At 33.9% G+C, this 21483-nt stretch overlaps 2 protein-coding genes across 3 annotated transcripts in view; one reads left to right on the forward strand and one right to left on the reverse strand.

The window, feature by feature from the left end:
- Ccdc152 (coiled-coil domain containing 152) overlaps positions 1-6476 on the forward strand; it is a 41857-nt gene extending 35381 nt beyond the window's left edge. The window contains exons 6-8 of one of the 2 annotated variants that reach the window (XM_046468281.2): positions 2385-2512; positions 4747-4830; positions 5115-6476. In XM_046468281.2, coding sequence (XP_046324237.1) covers positions 2385-2512; positions 4747-4830; positions 5115-5237 — 335 coding nt within the window. In that variant the 3' untranslated portion in view covers positions 5238-6476. Of the gene's footprint in view, positions 1-2384; positions 2513-2644; positions 2776-4746; positions 4831-5114 lie in introns of those variants that run through there. The other variant, XM_058570736.1, reaches the window with a different exon arrangement.
- Selenop (selenoprotein P) lies at positions 5346-16342 on the reverse strand. The gene is made up of 5 exons (XM_046468280.2): positions 16187-16342; positions 12566-12781; positions 11333-11545; positions 9166-9283; positions 5346-6813 (listed from the first exon to the last, which is right to left on the reverse strand). The coding sequence occupies exons 2-5, from the start codon at positions 12766-12768 to the stop codon at positions 6232-6234; spliced, it is 1116 nt and encodes a 371-aa protein (XP_046324236.1). The 5' UTR covers positions 12769-12781; positions 16187-16342; the 3' UTR covers positions 5346-6231.
- Between the last annotated feature and the right edge of the window lie 5141 nt (positions 16343-21483).

The raw sequence follows: 21483 nt of genomic DNA on the forward strand, positions 1-21483 counted from the left end.
ATAAACAGTAAATTAAAAATATGCCTTTTTTTCAAGTACACATAGAACATTTAAGAAACTTGACTGTGTCATTAACTCAAACGTGAATTTTTCTACATCACATAGGTCTGAAATCATACAGAATATGTTCTCTAAATCCATTGCAATTAAGGTAATCTGGGTAAAACATGGATAACTAGAAAAATCTCTATATTCTTGGAATTTTTTATGAATGACCTGGAAATCAAGGTGAAAATCTCAAAGGAAGTTCAAAATTATTTTAAACTGAATTATATAGAGAACATTACATATGAAAATTTGTACAGCAATGTTTGGTGACACATACCTATAAACCCAGATGCTTGGGAGTATGAGGCAGGAAGATTACAAGTTCAAGACCAGCTTGGGCAACTTACCAAGACCCTGTCTCGAAACAAAAAGGTGTGAGATGTAGTGGCACAGTGCTTATGTAACATGCAAAAGACCCTGGGTTCAATCCTCAGTACCACCAAAAGAACAAAAACAAAACAAAACAAAAACCTTATGTAGTTATTTATGGGCAAATATGTAGCTTTAAATACAAATATTTTAAAAGGCTAAAAATCAGCTATCTAACTATATCAAGAGTTTAGGGGAAAAAACAAACTAGACTCAAAGAAATTAGAAGAATGTCAGATTAGTGAAATTGTAAACAAATATATAGCACTGAAGATCAGAGCTACAAAGTTTTTGATAAAACTAATAAAATGGATTAACTCCCAGTTTCAGAGGTCTCAGTCTCTGGTCTGCCAACTTTATTGCTTTGGGCCCTAGGTGAGGTAGAACATCATAGTGGAAGGTCATGGTGGAGGAAATCTACTCAGTTTATGGCAGCAAGGAAGCAGAGAGAGAGAAGGAGGAGCCAAGGGGTCAAGATGTGATCCTAAAGGGCACACCCACCTCAGTGACCCACCTCCTCCAACCATGCCCCACTGCCTGTAGTTAGCACCCAGTATAGTTGTACATTCAAATTGCTAATCTATCAAATGGCTTAATCCACTAATTAGGTTATGACTGTTGTAATCTAATCATTTCACCTTCTGCATTAACACAGGAGCTTTGGGGGAACACCTCACATTCAACTATAACACCATTTCATAAGACCAGCATAAGCTTAATAACAAAATTTTTCAAAGAAATTAGGATAAAGAAAATCATATGACTATCCTCTAATAAAGTATCTGAAGAGGAATCCATTTCCATGCTTTAGTTTTTATTTTAATCATAACTTCTCTAAATTCAAATCTTCAGCAATGCTGCCTCCAGGCACATAATGGGTTCAGAGTGGACTGAATGGCAAACAATTTCTCTAGGACTTTGTATGATTCAATATATTCTTCTCGGCTTTACCTCATTTCAGGAAAAGATGGGAACTTATCCTAGGGCCCTAATCCTAGATCTTGAGTATGTATAAGATTTACTAGTAGAGGAGAAAAAGGGCCTCAAAGAAAAGAGAAAACAAAAACCAAAATATTTACAGAGGAAGACATGGAGCATGTTAATAAATAATAGTCCATTTTCTACCCTTGTGGGTATTACACAAAAAAATGTGGCATTGCACAAAAAAAGTTCAGCAAGGGAAATACTGTAGCTAGACCTGTATTCTTTGACCCTTTCATAGTCTAAAAAGGGAAAGTGATGACTAAAGGTTTCCGAGAAGGGGATGACCATCTTTATAAGTATGTTTTAAGACTGATCTGGGGGCTGGGGTTGTGGCTCAATGGTAGAGTGCTTGCCTAGCACTGGGTTTGATCCTCAGCACCACATAAAAATAAATAAATAAAATAAAGGTTTTCATCCCCTTACAACTGAAAATTAAAAAAAAAATAATAATGAAAGATTTCCTTGAGGTTTCCATCTTAGGTGCTGTAACATTATTAACATGAATGAGAAAGTTGAGACAAGAAGAAATTTGATGACATGTAGAGAGACATAATGGGAACTTGAGAGAGGCCTAATCATTTAGAAGAGGCAGGGACTTAATGTAGCTCTAGGGTCATTGAGTAGTTTAGGCTCTCTAGACCTAGGAATCCAAGCTTCGTGAGCCTTGTTAACTGCTGCATCTCTTGTTTATTTATGCTACTGGCTTATCACTAAGTATACCCACAAATTACAAATTAATTTATTCACTCAGAAGCATTTCATGAGTAAGAATAAGATTACAAATTAACTTATTCACTCAGAAGCATTTTATGAGTGACTTTTGTGTTTCAAACATTTTGCAAGGTCTTAACAAAAATATGTAAAAACTATCCCACACATAAGACAGTAAAATTTACTTTCTTGTGAATTATTTTAAATACTTAAGATATATAGGCATATAATATTTTTGAAATGTTAAGTGAATGGATTTTTGTTTTATTCAGTTGAATTAAATGAAGAAAAGCACAAGGAACTAATAGAGAAAAAGGAGATGGAAATATCAGAGTTAAATGCAAAGTTAAGAACTCAAGAAAAGGAAAAACAAAGTGAAATAATCAAACTACAGCTAGAGGTAGGTATTTTAAAGTCTACTGAACTTGAGGATATATTACTTAGTCTAAACAATACTTCAGTTATTGTTCAACACAGTGAGATAAATTTCAGAATTTAAAACACTTCTGTTTTTATGCTCATTCTTCACCAGAGGACCTGCTCAGTCAACATACAACCATCAGCCACACTGCCTGTCAACACTGGAGCTGAAGGTGGACTCTTTAGTTGTTCAGAAGATTCTTCTTTCCAGGGAGGATGTCATTTCCTCTGAGAGCGAGAACAAAGACTGCCAGCATTTTACAGTCAAATATATATGAGCTTCATAAGACTGCCATTCCAGCCTGGGAGAGTGTTTTTAATCCTCAACATTACTCTCTCCAGAAGAAATTGTGGAAGTGTAGTAAACCAACTAGAAATTATTTTTGTTTTATCTGGATAAAAAGAGACAATTTTTTCAGTAAGGTTTTCTGTAAAAACACCTGTTTTAGAGGCAAACAAACCTAATTCCTTTTTTTAAAAAAAATGTTAAGGAACTTCTAGTACAGCATCTCATAGACTGAGGCTCCAGCTCTTGTTCTGAAGCTAATCACATGTCAGAATCTCAAAGATCCTGATATTTTGACAAAATATCTGTCCTTTAATTTTGTTCTTTATATTTTACCAGTCTCCTTTCTATATTCTTCCATCTCATTATGCTTCCCCACTTCAACTCCCATTTTACTTCGTGTTGTAAGAATGCAAAGATCTCCGGGTATGGTGGTTCATGCCTTTAATCCCAGCAGCTCCGTAGGCTGAGGCAGGAGAATCACAAGCTCAAGGCCAGCTTCAGCAACTTAGCAAGACCCTTTCTCAAAATAAAAAAGGGATGGGATGTGGCTTAGTGTTTAAGTGTCCCTGGTACAAAAAAGATAGTTCATAGGTCTTAGTTAAAATATACTGCTTATTCTCCAGAAACTGGTATATTCTTGGGGTGCTTGATGAGGTAATATGTGTAATCATATGGCAGAAAGGGGACTTATGTTGATTTTAGAAGTTCTTTGCTGATGCTGCTGGCTTATCACTAAGTATACCCACAAACAATAAAGAGGACGGAGGGCCAACTAAAATAGAATAGGTCATGTTTCAAGATTCACCATTGACTTTTAAACTATCAGTTGGGAGTCTGTATTTTGTTTATTATCTAGGGTTTGTCATTAGTCTAGTTCAAGTATGCTGTTAACCTATATATGGAACTCTCATCTGTCTTTGTTATAACTACATTTCTCCCCTCAAACCAGAACACAATTTTATGGAGAGTTTAGAAGTCCTCAGAGGCACAACACTAAATTAGAAAGGAAGAATTATAATGCAGTATTGTTCAAAATAAAATTGGTGTGTAAGAATGATCTATGAAAATTTTTAACCTGACTTAGTTTAATTTGAATGAATAAAAATTCAAAGTAAATCAATAAATTACATCCAAATTCTACTACTTAGCTTCAGTTTCTAGAAAAGGACAAGTAAGCTTTCCTCCTATGACTCCTATAACACTACATTTTCTTGACAAAAGTGCCCTTATGAGAATGTAAAAATATTTTTTCTATCTTTAACTTAAACTAGATCCTCAGCTCTGGTTGCATTATAAAATCAGCTGATGCTGACTGGGTATATAATTAAGTGACAGAGTGCTTGCCTAGCATGCACCAGGCCCTGGTTTCAAGCCACAATACTGAAAAAAAACACCTGATGTTTTGAGAAAAGTGAGTATGCTAGCTCTACCCCAGAGTTTCTAAAATAGTGTCCAGGTATTTGGTACTTCCTAAAGTTTCACCAAATAATTTTTTAAAATTTTTAAAATTTGTTTTAATTAGTTATACATGACAGTAGAATGCATTTATACACTTTGATGTATCATACATAAATGGATGGAGTTGGAGAATATCATGCTATACGAAATAAACCAATCCCAAAAAATCAAAGGCTGAATGTTTTCTCTGATATGCGGATGCTAATTCACAATAAGGAGGTGGGCACTAGGGAAGAATAGAGTTCCCCAAATAATTTTAATATGCAGTCAGGTTTAATCTTGTTTGGATTTTCTTTGCTCTTTCTTTAAAATTGTTTCTTAAAAGATTTTTATGTTGTCATATAAAGAATGCACTTAAATTATAGAGTATGTGTCAAAGGATATTGTGAATTATATTTATAGAAACATTTAATTTTAGTTATTGAACTAGAATCTTCTCAATAACTTTCTTTTTAAATTTCATTCAGTTTGATGCCAAACTAGCAAGACTTCAGACCAAATCAAAATCATATACAGATGCTACTGTTTTGCCACAGAGTATCTACAGAAGGGTATGTGAGATTTTTATCCCATGACTATTATTTAAGAAAATAAATTTTCTTAATGTTTTTCTATAAAAGTTACCTAATATTAATCTAAATATATTTAACAGATTTTTTCTTTGTATCCTTATGCCAGTTTTACCCATTAAATCTCACAAAACTGAAGTTATAAGCTTTTCAAAATATCTTTTTAAATACAAGCTTAAACCAGAGTATAATTTGTTTTTCATTTCTTGTTTTAAATTTTATTATTTCTGAATTGTAATGACAGTTTTTTTTTCTGCTTCATTTAGAAGCTTCAGCATCTTCAAGAAGAAAAAAACAAGGAGATTGCAATTCTTCGTAATAACATTCGTGATTTAGAACAGCGCCTTTCTGTTGAAAAAGATTCTCACCTTAAGCGTAGACGGTTTTGAGCACAGCTATAAATTCCTTATTACTATTTAATTTATTTAAAGACAATGGAAAATTTATTTCTATGTTCAGTATAAGCATACTACCTAAATAATAAAATTAAAAACAACTTTAAACTTTTTTATTGAGTTTATTTAGACACATCCATATCTTAGCCATCTGCATACTACATTCTTGCTTAACAGTATTATCCATAAAGGAGTTCAAGTTTAGAGGGTTTAATTTCCCTATTAAACCATCATTGACTATGGAAATACTCTAGGAAATCTAAAAGATAGACAACATTCTTTTCTTTCCCATTTCGTCTTTCAAGACAGCCAAATAACTGTATCATACTCTTCAAATTCAGAAGAGTGTGATACAGTGTTAAAGAAAGAAAATAAGATACAAAGCCTTTATTTGTAGATGATAGTAAAAATCAAGATATGAGTATTAGATACAAAAAAGTAAGCAGATATTAAAAATGTAGTCACATATATTTTCTTAGCAAAATAGTCATGTGTTAAGTATTTCTGGATCTTAAACAGAATCCACCTCTTTCTTTAAAGTTTTAATCAGTTAAAAATGTAAGATTAAAAGATAATATTATTTTGAGAGATAAGTAAAGAAAAGTGGAAAACATGTCTTCGTTGTTCTTCCTCCATTCTAAGTTACTAACTATCCAACAGAAACCCCTAGGTCATAGTTTACGTTTCTGTTCTCATCAATGCAAATAGAATACTGGAAAAAGAAAAAGAAAGACATATTAACCAAAAGCTGCAATCACTTTTCAGTTGCCTCCTAATAAAAATATTGTTTGGGTCAAAATTTCTATGGCATAAAATTTAAAATTTAGAAACCAGTATAGTAGATTTCTCTGTTTGCACATTATCCAATTCCTGGCTTTGGTTCACTAATTATTAATTACATGACTTGTAAAAATGCTGGAAATGAAATTGTGTCTAGACCGGCTTGGGGAGTACATCTTATTTTAAACATTTAGTTTGAATGTCATTTTCACTTTTTTGCCTTATTTTTTCAGCTTCAATTGGTGCCAACTTCTGTGGGATCAAGCTGCTGACTTCTTTGTCAGGCAGCTGGAGGCATTCGTCACTGACAAGATTCAATGACATTCTCCTCTGCCCTAAGTCCCTGTCAGCTACATAAAGATGGGAGGTTTTCAGCACACTGTCAGGTGATTGCAGACTCTCTTTTTTCAAATATCAGATGTCGACAATGGCAGCAACAGCTACTAGAAGCTGCCTGTGGATCTTTGAACAACTTACACTGTAATTGATTTACACATCCCTTTTGGCAGAGTTTCCTTTGTGCAAGTGAAAGCTGTAAACCTTCACTTCCTGCCATCTGTCAGCTCTCTGAGTTACCCTGCCTATACTGGCCCTTGTGCTTTTTATGGTGATGAAGGTCTAGAGGAGCAGGGTTTGAAGGAGTATCTGCTGCTCCTGGTTGCTGATTCTTTGAAAGCTCACTGCTCCCAAGATGCTGATGGTTGTGATGGTGATGTGGCTGCAGAGCCTCAATTGTTTTTTCCACAGTGGGCAAAGATACATTTCTACAGAAGTCTTCATTTTCAAGAGTCTGTAACAAATTTGTAAATCACTTATCAATAAGCTTGCAAATTTAGCAGGAATGCAAAAAAATTATTTGTAGAACTGACATACATGGGATTCCAACTAGTTAATTAGGATAGAGCTGATTTTGTGTTTCTTGCTTTATATTAATGAAAAAGAGTCTAATGTTAGTCTCAACCCCTAGACTTTTTTTATTAAAAGCTTAAAGAGAAAGCCAAATTGTGTATAGCTGAGAAGTAAAATTAAGTAAACTGGCTAAAAGAACTTAAGTTTCCATGAAGTCAAAACAAATATCAAAGCCTAAAATCAGTTGACCTACTTGGAACCTTTTGCATCTGTGCCAACAATACATCTACTCTAACATTGTTTTCTGAAGCAAATTAGTTTTTCTTTGATAAGTAAAAAATGGCAACAAACTCTGCTCAAAAATTATAGTTTTCCATACTTCAGTGTATGGCAGGAAATGTTTTGACTTAACCAAAGCTTTGCCAATGTGTCTCTGCTATAGTTCTGTCAGGTGAAAATAGCAAGTTACTGCCTGTTTTTCACTGACCATAATCTTCCATTATGCATACTAATTCTTTCATTTTTTGAAAAATTATTGTTTTGTGTACCCACAAACATACTTCAGGCCTACAGATATCACAGTGCAATATTAAACCTCAACCTAAAGTTGATTTGTAAAAATTACAAAATGAACTTGAGAACCCAGTGAATCACTAAGTGGTATGACAATGTTACGAAGTTACAAATTCCATTGGATTTTTACCATACATTTACTAAAGGGTGTTCTTTCTGGTTATTTATGAATTACTTTTAAATGAGAACTATGTATTTGATTCTAAACTTATAAAGTTTAGTAAATGTTTAAAATAAGTGTTAAATGATTTGACAAACATAAATAGCAAATACTAATCTAGTTTCAGAAAATCTATTAATTACTGACTGATTCTACAGTGCATATTTTTTCTCATTTTACTATTTCTGAAATTAGAGTGTATCTTACTGTTGATGGTGTTTTTAACACAGTGTTGTACTTTAATTGGCAGCATTTTTAAAGTATATCAAATAATGTTTATATAATTAATGACATCTAGGAAATAATGAAATAGAAAAGCTCCTATCTCATTTGTCTATGGGATACATATGGTGTATTATTATTATTTAAATGTTATTTATAAGGTTGAGTTGTGGTAGAGTGCTTGCTTAATATGAAAAAGGCCCTGGGTTTCATCCCAAGCATTCATAAATAAATAAATACATTTCACAAATTTTAAGTATATTATAGGAATTGTTTTTGCTTTTTTTCTATATATCTAGGTATATTTATAACTATCAGACACTTGCACAAATACAAAATACAGAAATGATACCAAAATAGGAGAAATCTACATAGTTGGTATTTATGAATTAGCATAGATTAGACATTGAGTTAATATTTTATTTCCATTACTCAGTCTCCTCATCTTTAAAATCATAAAATAACTATCACAGGATTATTATGGTATACGAATGGATTAAAAAGTGACAAATAAGTAATTATCCTGTTGTACTCCTTACCAATTAAATTAAGTTGTTTGTTAAAATGAAAGGTGGTGGCTTTCTTTAGACCTGGGAAAAATCAAAGTACAACTCACAAATCAAATTCAGAATTGTTTTTAAACCTGAGTTCAAATTCTGCCAGTCTGCCCTATCAAGGAAACTTTGTATAGAATTATTTTCTGTTCAATAAGAGAGAAAATAAGTCTAGTTAATATATTATTATTTATTCTTTTTGTTAAAATATTTAAATATAGTGTTTCTCATAACATTTTTAGGTAATGAGTGGAAAACTTACTCCACTTTCTATTAAATTAAATAATTAAAATTTCAGACTGGGAAGACAGTATAAGTTCTTCACAGAAAAGCTGGTAGTCTTTCATCCTCGATATGAGTAGTTATCTTGCCTCAATTCCTTGACAGGTAATGCCATAGGTAAGCTTTGCTATCACTATGCTCTTATGTGAACATTTTCAGGTTACTACAATAATATTTTTGTATATGTTTCCTAAATTTTTTGAACATTTATACTCATGCAATATCATTTGATGGTAATTAAAATATGTGACCTACATTGATTGTTGTTGTCTAAAACCCTTCTGGCTAAAGGCAGAATTATGGGTCTAAAAAAGATGTTTGAAAGTATGTGTTATATTTTACACAACAAAAAAGCGTGCAAAACAGTGTAATTACAAAATTATATTTCTGGTAAACCAGTAAATATGTTAATTAGATAACTGATTATGAAACACTAACTTATTTTGATAAGCTCTTAAAAGATTTCCTCTTTTCTCCCAGTAAAAATAATTGAGAAAAATACCCTGAAAGAGCAGTTTCCACATCTGTCTTCACAGTAAGCAATCTTAATGGCATCTTCTACATATGGGAAAGTTAGGAAGGAGTAAGGCAAACCAAGATGATATACAAGATGGCCACATCTAGAAAAAAAGGACAAACGCAATGTTATTACAATATTTTTTTGTATTGTGATCCTACTCAAGCACATTTTGGCATAGGTATTATAGGTTTCATGGTCTGAAACTTAAAATTCTTTACCTTCAGTAAATTTCTGTGGATTGGATCTACAAATGAACTCCCAGGCTCCATATACCAGATCAGGACTATAGTAAGTTTAATCTTAGCATTTGTATATATTATTATTATTATTAAATTATACCAAAATGTATAGTATAGTCATTGTGACTTGGTCAAACATGATTTTAAAATTGACATAAATTCTACAGAGCCCAAAACACTGACTTATAAATTAAGCTGTGCAAACCACATAAGGTTTTGCAACTGGTAGGGCAGTAAAAATTCCAAACCAGAAATCACAGTATAATAAAAAGATCTAGAATTGGCCATTAGCACATTTATTTAAAAATATATCTAATGCAACAAAAATTTCAGCACAATGAAGAACTCAAATTCTCAGAAATTGTGAGGTTCAAATATTTTTCTTGCCACATTTTACCCAGTAAGTATATAGGGTTTTATACAAACATCAAAGTGTTATATTTTATAACTGTCTAAGTTAGAAGTTTAAAGGCCTAAAAGAAGGAAATGTAATATTGAAAAAGTATTTAATAAAAGACACATAGGGCTTAGGCCTAGGCAGTGGGTGGCTTATCAGACTCTGAAGAGCCAGAAGAAAACAAAGTACCCACTGAGAATATTTTTACAGCAGGTATTGTATGCATTGAGTTTCTCTCAAAACATGACTTTCTTATTTGTTCATAAATTCAAATGAATATTTGTACAGATGATGCTTAAATGATTAGCACACTTTACAGTTCAGAAATGCAAATGTGTTGTCTTAAAATTATAAATTAGAGATAAACAAGACTACAAAGTGTGGTTTTTCATATACACAATACTTAGCGTAGAATTGTGCCTGGTCTGCAAATGGATTCTTCTGTTTACTTAATCAGAATGCCAATTCATAGGGAAAATATATAGTCGCTTCAACTTTACCTAGTTGAATGATGAACTCTTTTACATTGCCTTTCCTTGAAGAAAGCCATTTCAAACATATAGAAACCAACCCTTAAATGGGCCTATTTTGAAATTGGGTATTTGAAAATAAAACAAAATGAAGTGTCTTATTGTAAAATCACTATTAAAGCAGAAGGATAACAAGTAGGAATTGTTGCAAAAATCTAGAGGAACAGTCACGAGGAAGTAACTTGAGGTAGTGATTATGAAGAAGAGATAAATATAATGAGGATTTAGAGTCCATAGAAAGTCACAACTGACCCAACATGGAAGGTTGGATAGAAGTCAGTAACCCATGCCTGTCACCATTTTCTGAAGGGCAGATGGAAGCAAAACTACCACACACGATGGTGTCTGTGATGTCCTACAACATATTAGATGATGGCTGGCAGGAGGAAGGAGTGGAAGCCATAATGCTTGACCACCTCTTTCCCCAAAAGCATCCCTTTCTATAACTCTCACAAAGATTAAAGTAGAAGCAAGTTTTAGGAGAAGATAATTATCTTGAATTTAAGATATTTGTGAACATTTATTAAGTGGATATTCTAGTCTGGAGTTTAGTCATTGTGCTTGAGTTTTGTATATATTCGGGATCATCAGAATATATGTTATAATTGTAGTCAAGGGATAGATGAAATTGCTCATGGGCATGCAGAATGTGCAGACTGTGAGGAGAAAGAAATCTCAGTCATTCTTAATAACATAAACATGCACAGAAGAAACACAGGAAGAATGCCAGAGGAAGAATGAGGAGGAGGAAGAATGATATGGAGAAACCAGCAGAGTGTAACATCAAAAGATCAAAAGTTGAAACTGTTTCAAAAACTTAAGATGTGGTTTTAATTTCTAAATGTTAAAAAAAAAGATTACATGACAGGAGAACTGAAATATGGCATTGTATTTAACAATAAATATTGTCATGTCTGATGTAAATAAATACATACAAAGGAAGTAGGTATATTTTAATTTGGGAGGTGTGAGTGTATACAGACCTGTCATATATGAGGAAGTCATCTTTGTATCCATTTAAGAGTGTCCAGACATCTTTTTGGTTTTCTTCTTGTTGATATACAGGAATATGGTCTGAAACCTTATTTTTAAGATGTATGTATTTTAATTGAGAAGAGATTCCTTGATGATTAACAACAATATAGGAAATATTAGAATATCCTTCTTTTTCCAATTTTATTCGCAGGTCTTCCAATCTAAAATATTTTGGGGAAAAATTCAGAAAATGATTTAATAGGATTAGTAGTTTCTTCTCTCTTTCTTCACACAGTTTTTTTTTTCTGCAAAACTCTCCTTCTTACTATTTTGACTGACCCATATTTTTCATATTGTTATAAGATTCCAAAACTTTCATTTTTAGAATTATTTAAAACTTGTGCTTAGTTAAAACTGTATGCTAAATGCTTTCACAAACATTAGTCATTTAGTCTTCAGATTAACCTCTTGAACTGACTATTTTTAAAATTTATCTTACAGACACAGAGATTCTGCTCAATAAATATTTGCAGAATAACCCTACAAATATTTTGATATAGATTTGCTAAATGACCCAACACCTTTGATAGAAAATGTAGTGTTTATCTACTCTAGCAAAACACCCTTCTCTGCTGCTTATATTGGTAACTGACCCATTATCAGGAGTATGTTTTAGAACATTTTCATTACACAAACAACACATATTGAGTAAGAAGTTATAAAATGTAGGTCCACAAAAAGGAACAATATTCATAATGCCAAGAAAGTCACTACCAAAAAGTCACTATAAATATTTTGGTGTATATCCTCCTTGTCTTCTCTCTTCTAATTTATTAAACACATAAAGTTTTTCCAAAAATATGATTTAATAAACACATTGTTCCCAGTTATGTTTTACTGTATGTACATATGCATGTGTTTATTTAATAGTTTTTCCCTAAAGATATCCTAAGCCAGGGCTGGGACTGTGGCTCAGCAGTAGAGCACTTGCCTTGCATGTGTGAGGCACTGAGTTTGATCTTCAGCACCACATAAAAATAAATCAACAAAATAAAGGTAATGTGTCCATGTACAACTAAAAACATATATATGTTTTTAGTTGTACTAGGACACAGTACCTTTATATATATATATGTACATGTATATATATATATATACACACATATATATATATTTAAATATATATATATATTTTAAAAATAAACAAAAAGATATTCTAAACCACAAAAAGACTACCTTACCTGGATGCCTGCAGAATGCACAGGTATCAGCTAGCTTGAAGAAGAGCAACCACAGTCACTGAACCGTGGGAGTTCTGCATTGGATTTTGATCTCTTATGCTCCAGTCTGGGGGTTGCTTACAAATGAAGTTTTCACCCTGGCTCTCTGTTCCTCCATAGGGGAGAAAACAGAGAGCCAGGGCAAGTCCCAGGCTCCTCCACATTGTTGGGGTTGTCCTGTAAAAGAGAAAACCTGTAATCATCTTCATAGATAATGTAACATTCTAACTATGAATCATATAAATCCAGCAGGTATATCATTCTACTTCCTATAAATACCTAGCCTGTGGGTTTTGTCTTCATTTTGTTTGGCTCATTTTAATGAGCCTCCCTGCAACAAATCTTCCTATAAAGAGGAAGGTATCAGCTAGAGGTGGGGGTTGGGGGCAGTTAAAGCACCAATTAGGTGTAGTGAGATACTGTAGTAAAAATGCTATGGAAATTTGCCTGGTCAGGCAGCCAAGCACTTTCCTAGAAGATACAGGTTTACACTGTTTAGACTGGTTTGTATAGCATTCTGCAAATACAATCTGAGTTTCATTTGAGATGCACTGAGTTCTGATTACTTCTTTCTGCTTTCTGACAATCTAAGGAAGAAGGGTAAGTAGAGAATTCTACACAGAAATTAAAAAAAAAAAAAATTGAAAGAGATCTCAGGAAGAAAGTTGGCAGTGAGGGCAGTATACCAACGTGCATGTGGCTCATGTGAGCCTTTAGCTCTTCAAGTTCAAACCTTCCATGTTTATAAATACCTTGGTTATGACTCCCTTTCACTCCTTAATCCTTAAAGTATAGCTGTATGGTAATATTACAGGATTTGAATTTCTTCAGATATATGACTGTCTGCCATAACGTTACTATTAAAACCAAGATAAATATAAAAGTAAAAAAATTTGACCCAGGTGAAAGTTTACAGATCATTGCTCCCTGTGCCATTTAATACTCATTAAAACTATACTCAATTAGTCTATTTTTTGGTTACACTACTTTCAGGAAGCTCCTGAGACAAGACAGCAAAAATATGCCCTCTGAGCTGAGAAGTTAAGATATTAAATGCCTGACCAGAAATATTATCACAATTAGGGCCAGCCCTCTCAGCTAAGAGGTGACAACAACAACAACAACAACAACAAAAAACTGGGTGCGAAGTAATGAGGAAATGGACATATTCAACAGAAATAAGCAAAGAAAATGCACACAGGTAATTCCAGTTTATTTTGATGTAAGAACCTATACACATGAGGGCAAAATTCCAAAACTAGGAAGTCAGTGCAGTTTTAGGCACTAATCTACAATTAAAAAGCACTTTTTTTTTATGGAGAAAGCTAACAATAAGTAACCTTGAGTGAACCCAGAATTCTAAAAATGAGTAGAGGACTATGATGTAGCTCAGCGACAAATGGTTTGCCTTGCATTCACAAAGCCCTGGAGTCAATCCCCATTTCCAAAAAACAAAACAACAAAAAGTAGAACCTTTAAATCAGAATGATCTAGGCTAGGCTCAATCTGATATACATCAGGCAGATATACTCTGAATTTTTAAACACTTGATCAACTTGGTGGAATGAGACAGACATTTTTACTGTCTGTACATGTATGCACAAATGGTGTGACTCTGCATCATGTATAACCAGAAAAATGAAAAGTTGTGCTCCATTTGTTTACAATGAGTCAAATGCATTCTGTTGTCATATATAACTAATTGGAAATATATATATATATATATATATATATATATATATATATATATATAGTTTCAATTATATATATAAATTTATATATATATATATATATATAAATTTAAAAAAACTTGATCAACTTTCACATTAAATAATGCCCCAAAATACCAACTTAGATATGATATCTTGATAAGACCCTAACTAATGAAGGACAGAATATAAATGACTTCAAGCCGCCTCAATATTCTAATATTTTTTAGATTCTAATATTTTTTAAAAAGATCTGTTTGAACTAAGTCTGAAAAATTTAAGGTAGTATTTGCATGATAATACAGTTATCCTTGTAATCACTGTCACTTACTGAGCATTGCTAGAACTACACACACACTATGCTAAGCCCTTTTACATATCATGTTAGTTAACCCCAACAATCATGTCACCATTATCCCTTTTGCAGTTCAAGAAACTGGCTGAGAGAGTTTAGGTGTCTTATCTATAATCACAGTGTTAAGTTACAGGAGAGACTGGATTCAAACCAGTTCTATCAAATCTGAAATGCGACCTTTTAGCTACTGCAACATATTGACAGTTTTAGATAGATCACCTTGCAATAACTATAGCAGCCTGTTTGGTTTATGCCTAGAATGGCAATAAAAACATCAGAATAATTTAAGCTGTTTTATTTCTTAGTAGAATGACTAGATTTTCCCGGGTTTTTCTAGGCAATAAATTCATGTGAGGCCCTGAGTTTGACCCCAACCACCAGAAAATAAAGAAATTCAGTAGTTATAGAATATTCATTATAAAGATCGACCCTGATACTCACTTTACCATAAAGCACAGAGTTTCCAATCACTTAATAACAATTGTGAATGAAAAGATGATTTTTCCTCATTGGGTTTCTAATGAAAAAATAAGCCATTGGCAGAGGGTGGTGGATTAAAGAAATCTTACTTTATGATCTCCCTGTCTTTTCAATCAGTAGGCTGTTCAATTTTGTTTGCTTAAAATAATTTTACATAATAAAATTTTTATTTTAATTGTAATTGTCAGTTGATTATGTAAAAATAATGAGGATAAATAAATAACAAAATAGGATTCACTGAAAACTGACCCAATAAAAAGTGGAAAGTAGTTGTAAATTTCAGATCAATTTTCAATCACAAAACCTGGAATTAGTTCTCCATACGCAGACCTACATTTGTTTAAAATTCCCCACTAAAAGGATATGCAACTACTTTCTCCATTCTCTCCTTCTGAACTTCAGAACAGTATCTGAACCCCCCCTTTACCTGAAGGCTCCCATTCTCCTCTACTTAACCCGCAAAACTTTGAATTTACTCACAGACTCCTGATTGAAACATGACTTAATTCCTTTAAGAATGACGCTACTTCTGCACTGTGAATGGAGTCTATTCTTGTCTCTCCACCCCCTTATCTTTTTCTTTTTTTCTGAAACTGTTCTCAATATCCTTACAATGCTGTAGAATGAGCACATTTCTAACTGCTCTTCAAATCCACAGGGCTGGTTTTTAAGCCCTGTTTTTTTGTTTTTTTCTCACTCTGCATTTTGGTGGGAAATACTTGAATCTGATCATATGACATTGCCTACTTAACATCCCAGAGTCCACAGAGTGAAAATGCTAGGTTTCTGCATCTTCCTCCGTGCTCAGCTGTGCAGAGCAGAAATCAATAAGAAAGCCCACACTGTGTCCCCCAGGAACTTCACCTGCCACACCCAAACTTAGACTCTTGTTCCTTTTCTTTTTTATTATGTTTATTTCCTTAAACCAACATTTTTAAAACTCAATTCTAAGGGGGGAAAACGCACTTTATCAGACTCAAAAAGTATTTCCCAAACTCTAAAAGAATCAATATTGGAAAACACAAAGTTCCTACTTACGCAACCCCTTCTGACAAGACAAGCCTGTTTCCTTTCTCTTTGCTTCGCAGCTCCACAAAGCCACAGCAAGAAACTCTGATATTTATAGCCCTGTTGTTTACCTCACCCCTCAGCTATGGTTCAAAGTTCAATGCAATCTCTCAGTGCTGTGACCTTGCAAGCACAACAAAGCCCCCAAACTGATTAAGATTATTATCTACTTTTTAAAAAAGTGGCAGGTGCTGTTGTACATAAAGAGGAACAGGTTTGACACTTACTAATTCCTTCCCTGCCCTTTTCAGTCACCCCAGTATCTAGGATGTAATGGTACAGTCGGGGGCGGGAGGAAGGACTAAGGGTGGAGAAGACCTCCCAAGTCCTGTTCTTTGCCAAACTTCAACAGGGAAAAACATTTGCTGAGCCAGCAAGTTGTGCTGCTGCTTTATAAAATAAAAAAGAATTTTTTTTTCCTTTCCTATTCCTTTGTGGTGACAAGATGCTAGCTTAGTCCACACACTGTGAACTTTGTTAGAACACTCACCTGCTCTTTCAAAGAATTCTGGTCTCTCACTGTTACAGATGCTGTTAAAGACCAGTATAGACTGTTTTGCTGTGTTTTAAACTTGGATCATTGTGAGATCTAGGAAGACCTCTGCTCTTTTTTTGATGTTGTTGTTTTGTTTGTTTTTGCATTTACAAAGAAAAAGAAAAAATCTATCTGAAGAAAATCAAGCCTCATTTTATCACAAAAGTCCTACTCCCTGGTGGGTAGATATGACCAAAGCACTGTTTTATGCATATATGGACATATCACAATGAAATTCATTAATCCATATAATTAATAACTTCATAATTAATAACTGTTGATAATTACAATTTTTTCAAAAGAATCCCTACTCCCCGAAAGATCTATGTGTCCCATGGAATTTTTAAAGAATCTAATGTGAAATCTTTACAAATACAAGTTTCCTACAAAAAAAAAACAATGGAAAATTTCTTCTCTTTCAGAAAGGGGAACCTCATTCCAGCAACCATTATAGGCTGGCACATTTGAGTGAGGTAGAGATAGAGTCCCCCAGTTTCCCTCACCTTTTGTCCTGATTGAAAATTACAGAATGCCTTGAACGCTCTGAGACTCCAGCCCAAGCCAACACCTTGAACATTCCCAGCCACTAATAAATGTTTTTAGATTGTTCGCAAAACACTGAAAGAAACTAGCACCCAGCCCTGAGCCAAAATTTCTGAAAGTCTAATATTAATTCTGACCCCTTTACTGCCGACATAGCTAAGTAAAACACCTTTTCACTCACTGTTCCTTGCAAGGATAAGCTGCAGCATTGATAAATGTAAATGCTTTGGACTAATCACCCTGGAGTTTAGTGCTTCTTACAGTTTGGGGCACTCATTTGTGGGAATTTCCCTTTCACCTCTCACTGCTTTTAAGGTGACTCCAGTTTATTGGTTTAGCAGGACAAGGCACAGTGATAGACGATGTCATCTCTAGAGAGTGACAGTTTTCAAGTAAGCCTTGCTTTTACTATCAATGCATTTTGTCCAAACAGACCCCTATTGATTGCCATCTGCTGGATAACTATTGTACAAGATGCAGAAAATACAAAGAAGCTCAGATGTTGTCCTTCCTATAAAGAAACTTCATATCAAATTAGATGCCATTTTTTAAAAAGCTCAATTCTGTTTTCTTTCACCAAGCAGCAGTTTTGGGGTCTTGTCCCTTTAAGAATCCAAGCAAAATAAACCAAACGCAAGAAGTCAATGGTTGTATGTTCTCTCTCATGTGGGGAAAAAAGGGGAAAAGGGTGTGAGAAAGATGTGTGGGGAGTCATATGAAAATAGAAGGGACACTAGTAGAACAGAGGAGCCCCTTCCTCTATTTCTTCCTACCAGGGGTAGAGAGAAAGGGAATTAAATTGACCAAATTATATTGGTATATTGTATGCATGTACAAATATGTAACAGCAAATCCATTATTATATATAACTATAATGCAATAATATTAAGTTATTAATCAAAAAATTTCAATTAAAACCCTAATTTTTTCTCCTCAGAAAAACTGAACATATACATACTCAATTTAAAAAAAAATCCTTGTATGAAGCAGATAGTCTTCTCTGTAGTTCATTTTCTTGACAAATTTAAATAGCCATATTGTTTTATCTGCTGCAGAAAAGCAAGTATTTCACCATCTCTTTCCTTTGCATCCAGCTTAGCAGCTGCCTCCTGCCCCAGAAGGACTCCTGCCAAGTGTGCAGCTGGCTCCAAAAAAGAGTACCCAAGAGTGTATGTGTGTATGTGTCCAGGATTGGGTATGACTAAAACCCCAAAGTGCAAAACAGAAAGGAAACTTGCAAGATTTGAAAGGAATTCATTCTTAGCTTCTTCTATGCTGGGTGACCTAGAACCATTCAACATTTTTAAGAAAGCAGAGTTTTCAAGCAAACATTGATCGGATATTAAATCAAATTCCATTAAACAAACAAGTTCTTATTGGCTGCTTATGTAAGATGCAATTCTGATTTGGGGACTACAGAAATTTAAAAATAAACAGTAAAAAATTCTATATCCTTTGTTGCCCAGGACCTCAAATCTCCTAGAGTAGACAGACAAGTAAGCAGAAAAAAAAAAATCAGACTGAAGTGTGATTGTGTCTAGGATGCCTATAAGTACGGATTCTGTTGGAACCTTCGACATGAGAAAAAGGAACATTGAACCCAGCTGGAGATAGAGTGGGTGTAATAAGGTTGGCATATACTGAAGCAAGTTCAACAGTTACTTTATCTTGGATTTTACCCACCTACACAGTACCCAGCAAGCCTGACCAAGGCACTGTCTAGTTAGTTCTTGATTGCTGCAATAATTTTGAATGGCTATAACTTCCTGATAGGTTGCTGCCGCCATCGGCACTTAATCAGATATTAAGATTACTCAGTGCAACTGATAGACTCTCAAGTGTGACTTTGTCCTAAGGATCTCATCTCTTACAACTTCCAACCCTGGAGTCATGACTTAAAGCCTTCCTCCTGTGCCACTCTTCTACTCCTTACCATTTGTCCCCAGAATGCTTATGCCTATATTTAAGCCTTTTTAAAAATAAGCATTCTCATGATTTTATGAACAATAGGTAATTTTATGGAGAACAGGGCACAGAGAATCTGTGAGTCCATGATATAAGAGACAAGGGCTATAAACCATGATTTTATAATCGATTTATTAGCTAGAGCAGATGAGAATATGGCATCCCTCCATTAATTAACATTTATGAAACACTGATATCTCAAAATGTTAGAAAGTAGAAGAGTATTATTATTATACAAAGCACCCATGTAAAACATTAACCTCTTTGGTTTAAGTGGTGTTTTAATATACAAAGGGAAATGAGGACTTTCCCGACAGAGAAATAATGCCTTTGGACTTAAATGATCTTTTCTTCCCTTTGCATGTACCAAAAGCTGCCCTAAATATCATTCTATGAGTGGTACCAAATATAATATTGTTTTAACATCTATACTGAAAGATTGTAAGCCTCTGAAAATCCAAAGGATGCTTAAGGAAAAATAAAGTTTTGGGTTTTTTGATGCTGGGGATTGAACCCAGGGCCTTATGCATGCTAGGCAAGCCACTCCATCACTAAAGCATATACCTAGCCCAAAAGCAAGATTTTAAGAAGCAAACAAGATAAATAAGAACAATGGCCAAAGGAAGACATGGAAACAGAAGTTGGATGAGATAAGACCTAGTTGGATTCTTTGAGATTCAAATGAGACTGAAGTATGCTTAGAAGAGATTTTTCCTTAAGTTCACAAGTTTACAGATATTCAGATCCTTTGATATATCAAACAAATGCAATTAGCTGGATAACCACATACTGTGCCAAATTTCACATTGTACTGAGCACTTTCAGAGAATAACAAACATCAAAAGAACTTTTGTTTGAAAAAAGCTGTAAATAATTTTTTAAAAATCTTACCAAAACTAATGCTCGGGCCTGTAGTTCCTCATGAGTTGGTATCAGCATTGACATGTGAAAAGCATGTAGGAATATTAAATGACCCCTAAAATACATTTGTCCCCTGAATGAATGGAATATCCACACAGGATAAGGTCAGGGAGTTTGGGATCAGAAGAATAATGTGGAATTATGGCCTAGTCGAATACCTGGATGGCCCAGCAATTGGCATTTAGATGCTCAATGGGGCAGGGTAGGAAAGGCAGAGGTAGTTTCCACTGGACAGGGAATGGAACAAATCACAGCTGTTCTCAGGGCCACAGAGGGGTCGGGATGGGAGCCTGAATCACAACAGTGGGGAGATTCACTAAGCTTGTTGGTGAATTATTGATTTCAAATAAATATTTGGAGAAAGAATGAGTAAATGAATGATGAATTTTCTTGTGAGACTTAAGAACTAAGTTTGAATTCTGAAATGATAAAATTCCTTGTAAGCCAAAGACTGAGTTAACTCAGTAAATCATTTACTAGTCTCTATCTTGATATTATATTTATCTTAGATATTTGCCATGGTCAGAATTAGCATAGTGCATTGAAGCTCAAGTGAACATTCATTTTCTCAGATAGCAAATATATGAATAGGTCTCACTGATAATTCTTAGAACTGCTGCTAATAATCACTTATTCCCATTTTCCTTAATACTTAGAGAGCTTTCAGTTGTACTTCTAACACGTTGTTCAGTTTACACAGGCCAGGTTTAAATAAGTGAACCTTTTCCCCATAACTGTTCCTCTCATCTCAAATAAATGAATATTTCAAGATAATCTGTATTAATTTGGAGGGGTCCTAATTTGCCACTTCATTTTACATGTGTATATACTACCAAAAAGTCTTTCAGGACTGGTGCTGATAATTTCTCAAATCTTAAGAATGTTTTGGTAAAATCTTCAGACAAATCTTAAAAATTTTCTGGCACAATAACCAATTGAACATAATACATAAGTTTAGACAAGGTAGTTTTACAGTATGTTCAATTAAAATAATTCAACTTTTTAAAACAGAAAAGATGGTCTTAATTTGTATCTCAAACTGGTTGGAAAAGTATATACTGAATATAAATAAATATGATCATTCTCTATGAACTGTTCCACATCTACTTTTTTATTTTTATTTTTTGGTACTGGGGATTGAACCCAGGGATGCTTTTACTACTGAGTTATGTCCTCAGTCCTTTTCATTTTTATTTAATTTTGAGACAGGGTCTTCGTAAGTTGCCCTGGCTGGCCTCAAATTTGTGACCCTACCTTAGCATCTCAAGTCCCTGTGATTACAGGCATGCACCAGAGCAATCAG

Source organism: Marmota monax, unplaced genomic scaffold (genome assembly GCF_021218885.2).
Source record: "Marmota monax isolate L192 unplaced genomic scaffold, Marmota_monax_Labrador192_F-V1.1 WCK01_AAM20220418_F8-fsc00120, whole genome shotgun sequence".
NCBI lineage: Eukaryota > Metazoa > Chordata > Mammalia > Rodentia > Sciuridae > Marmota > Marmota monax.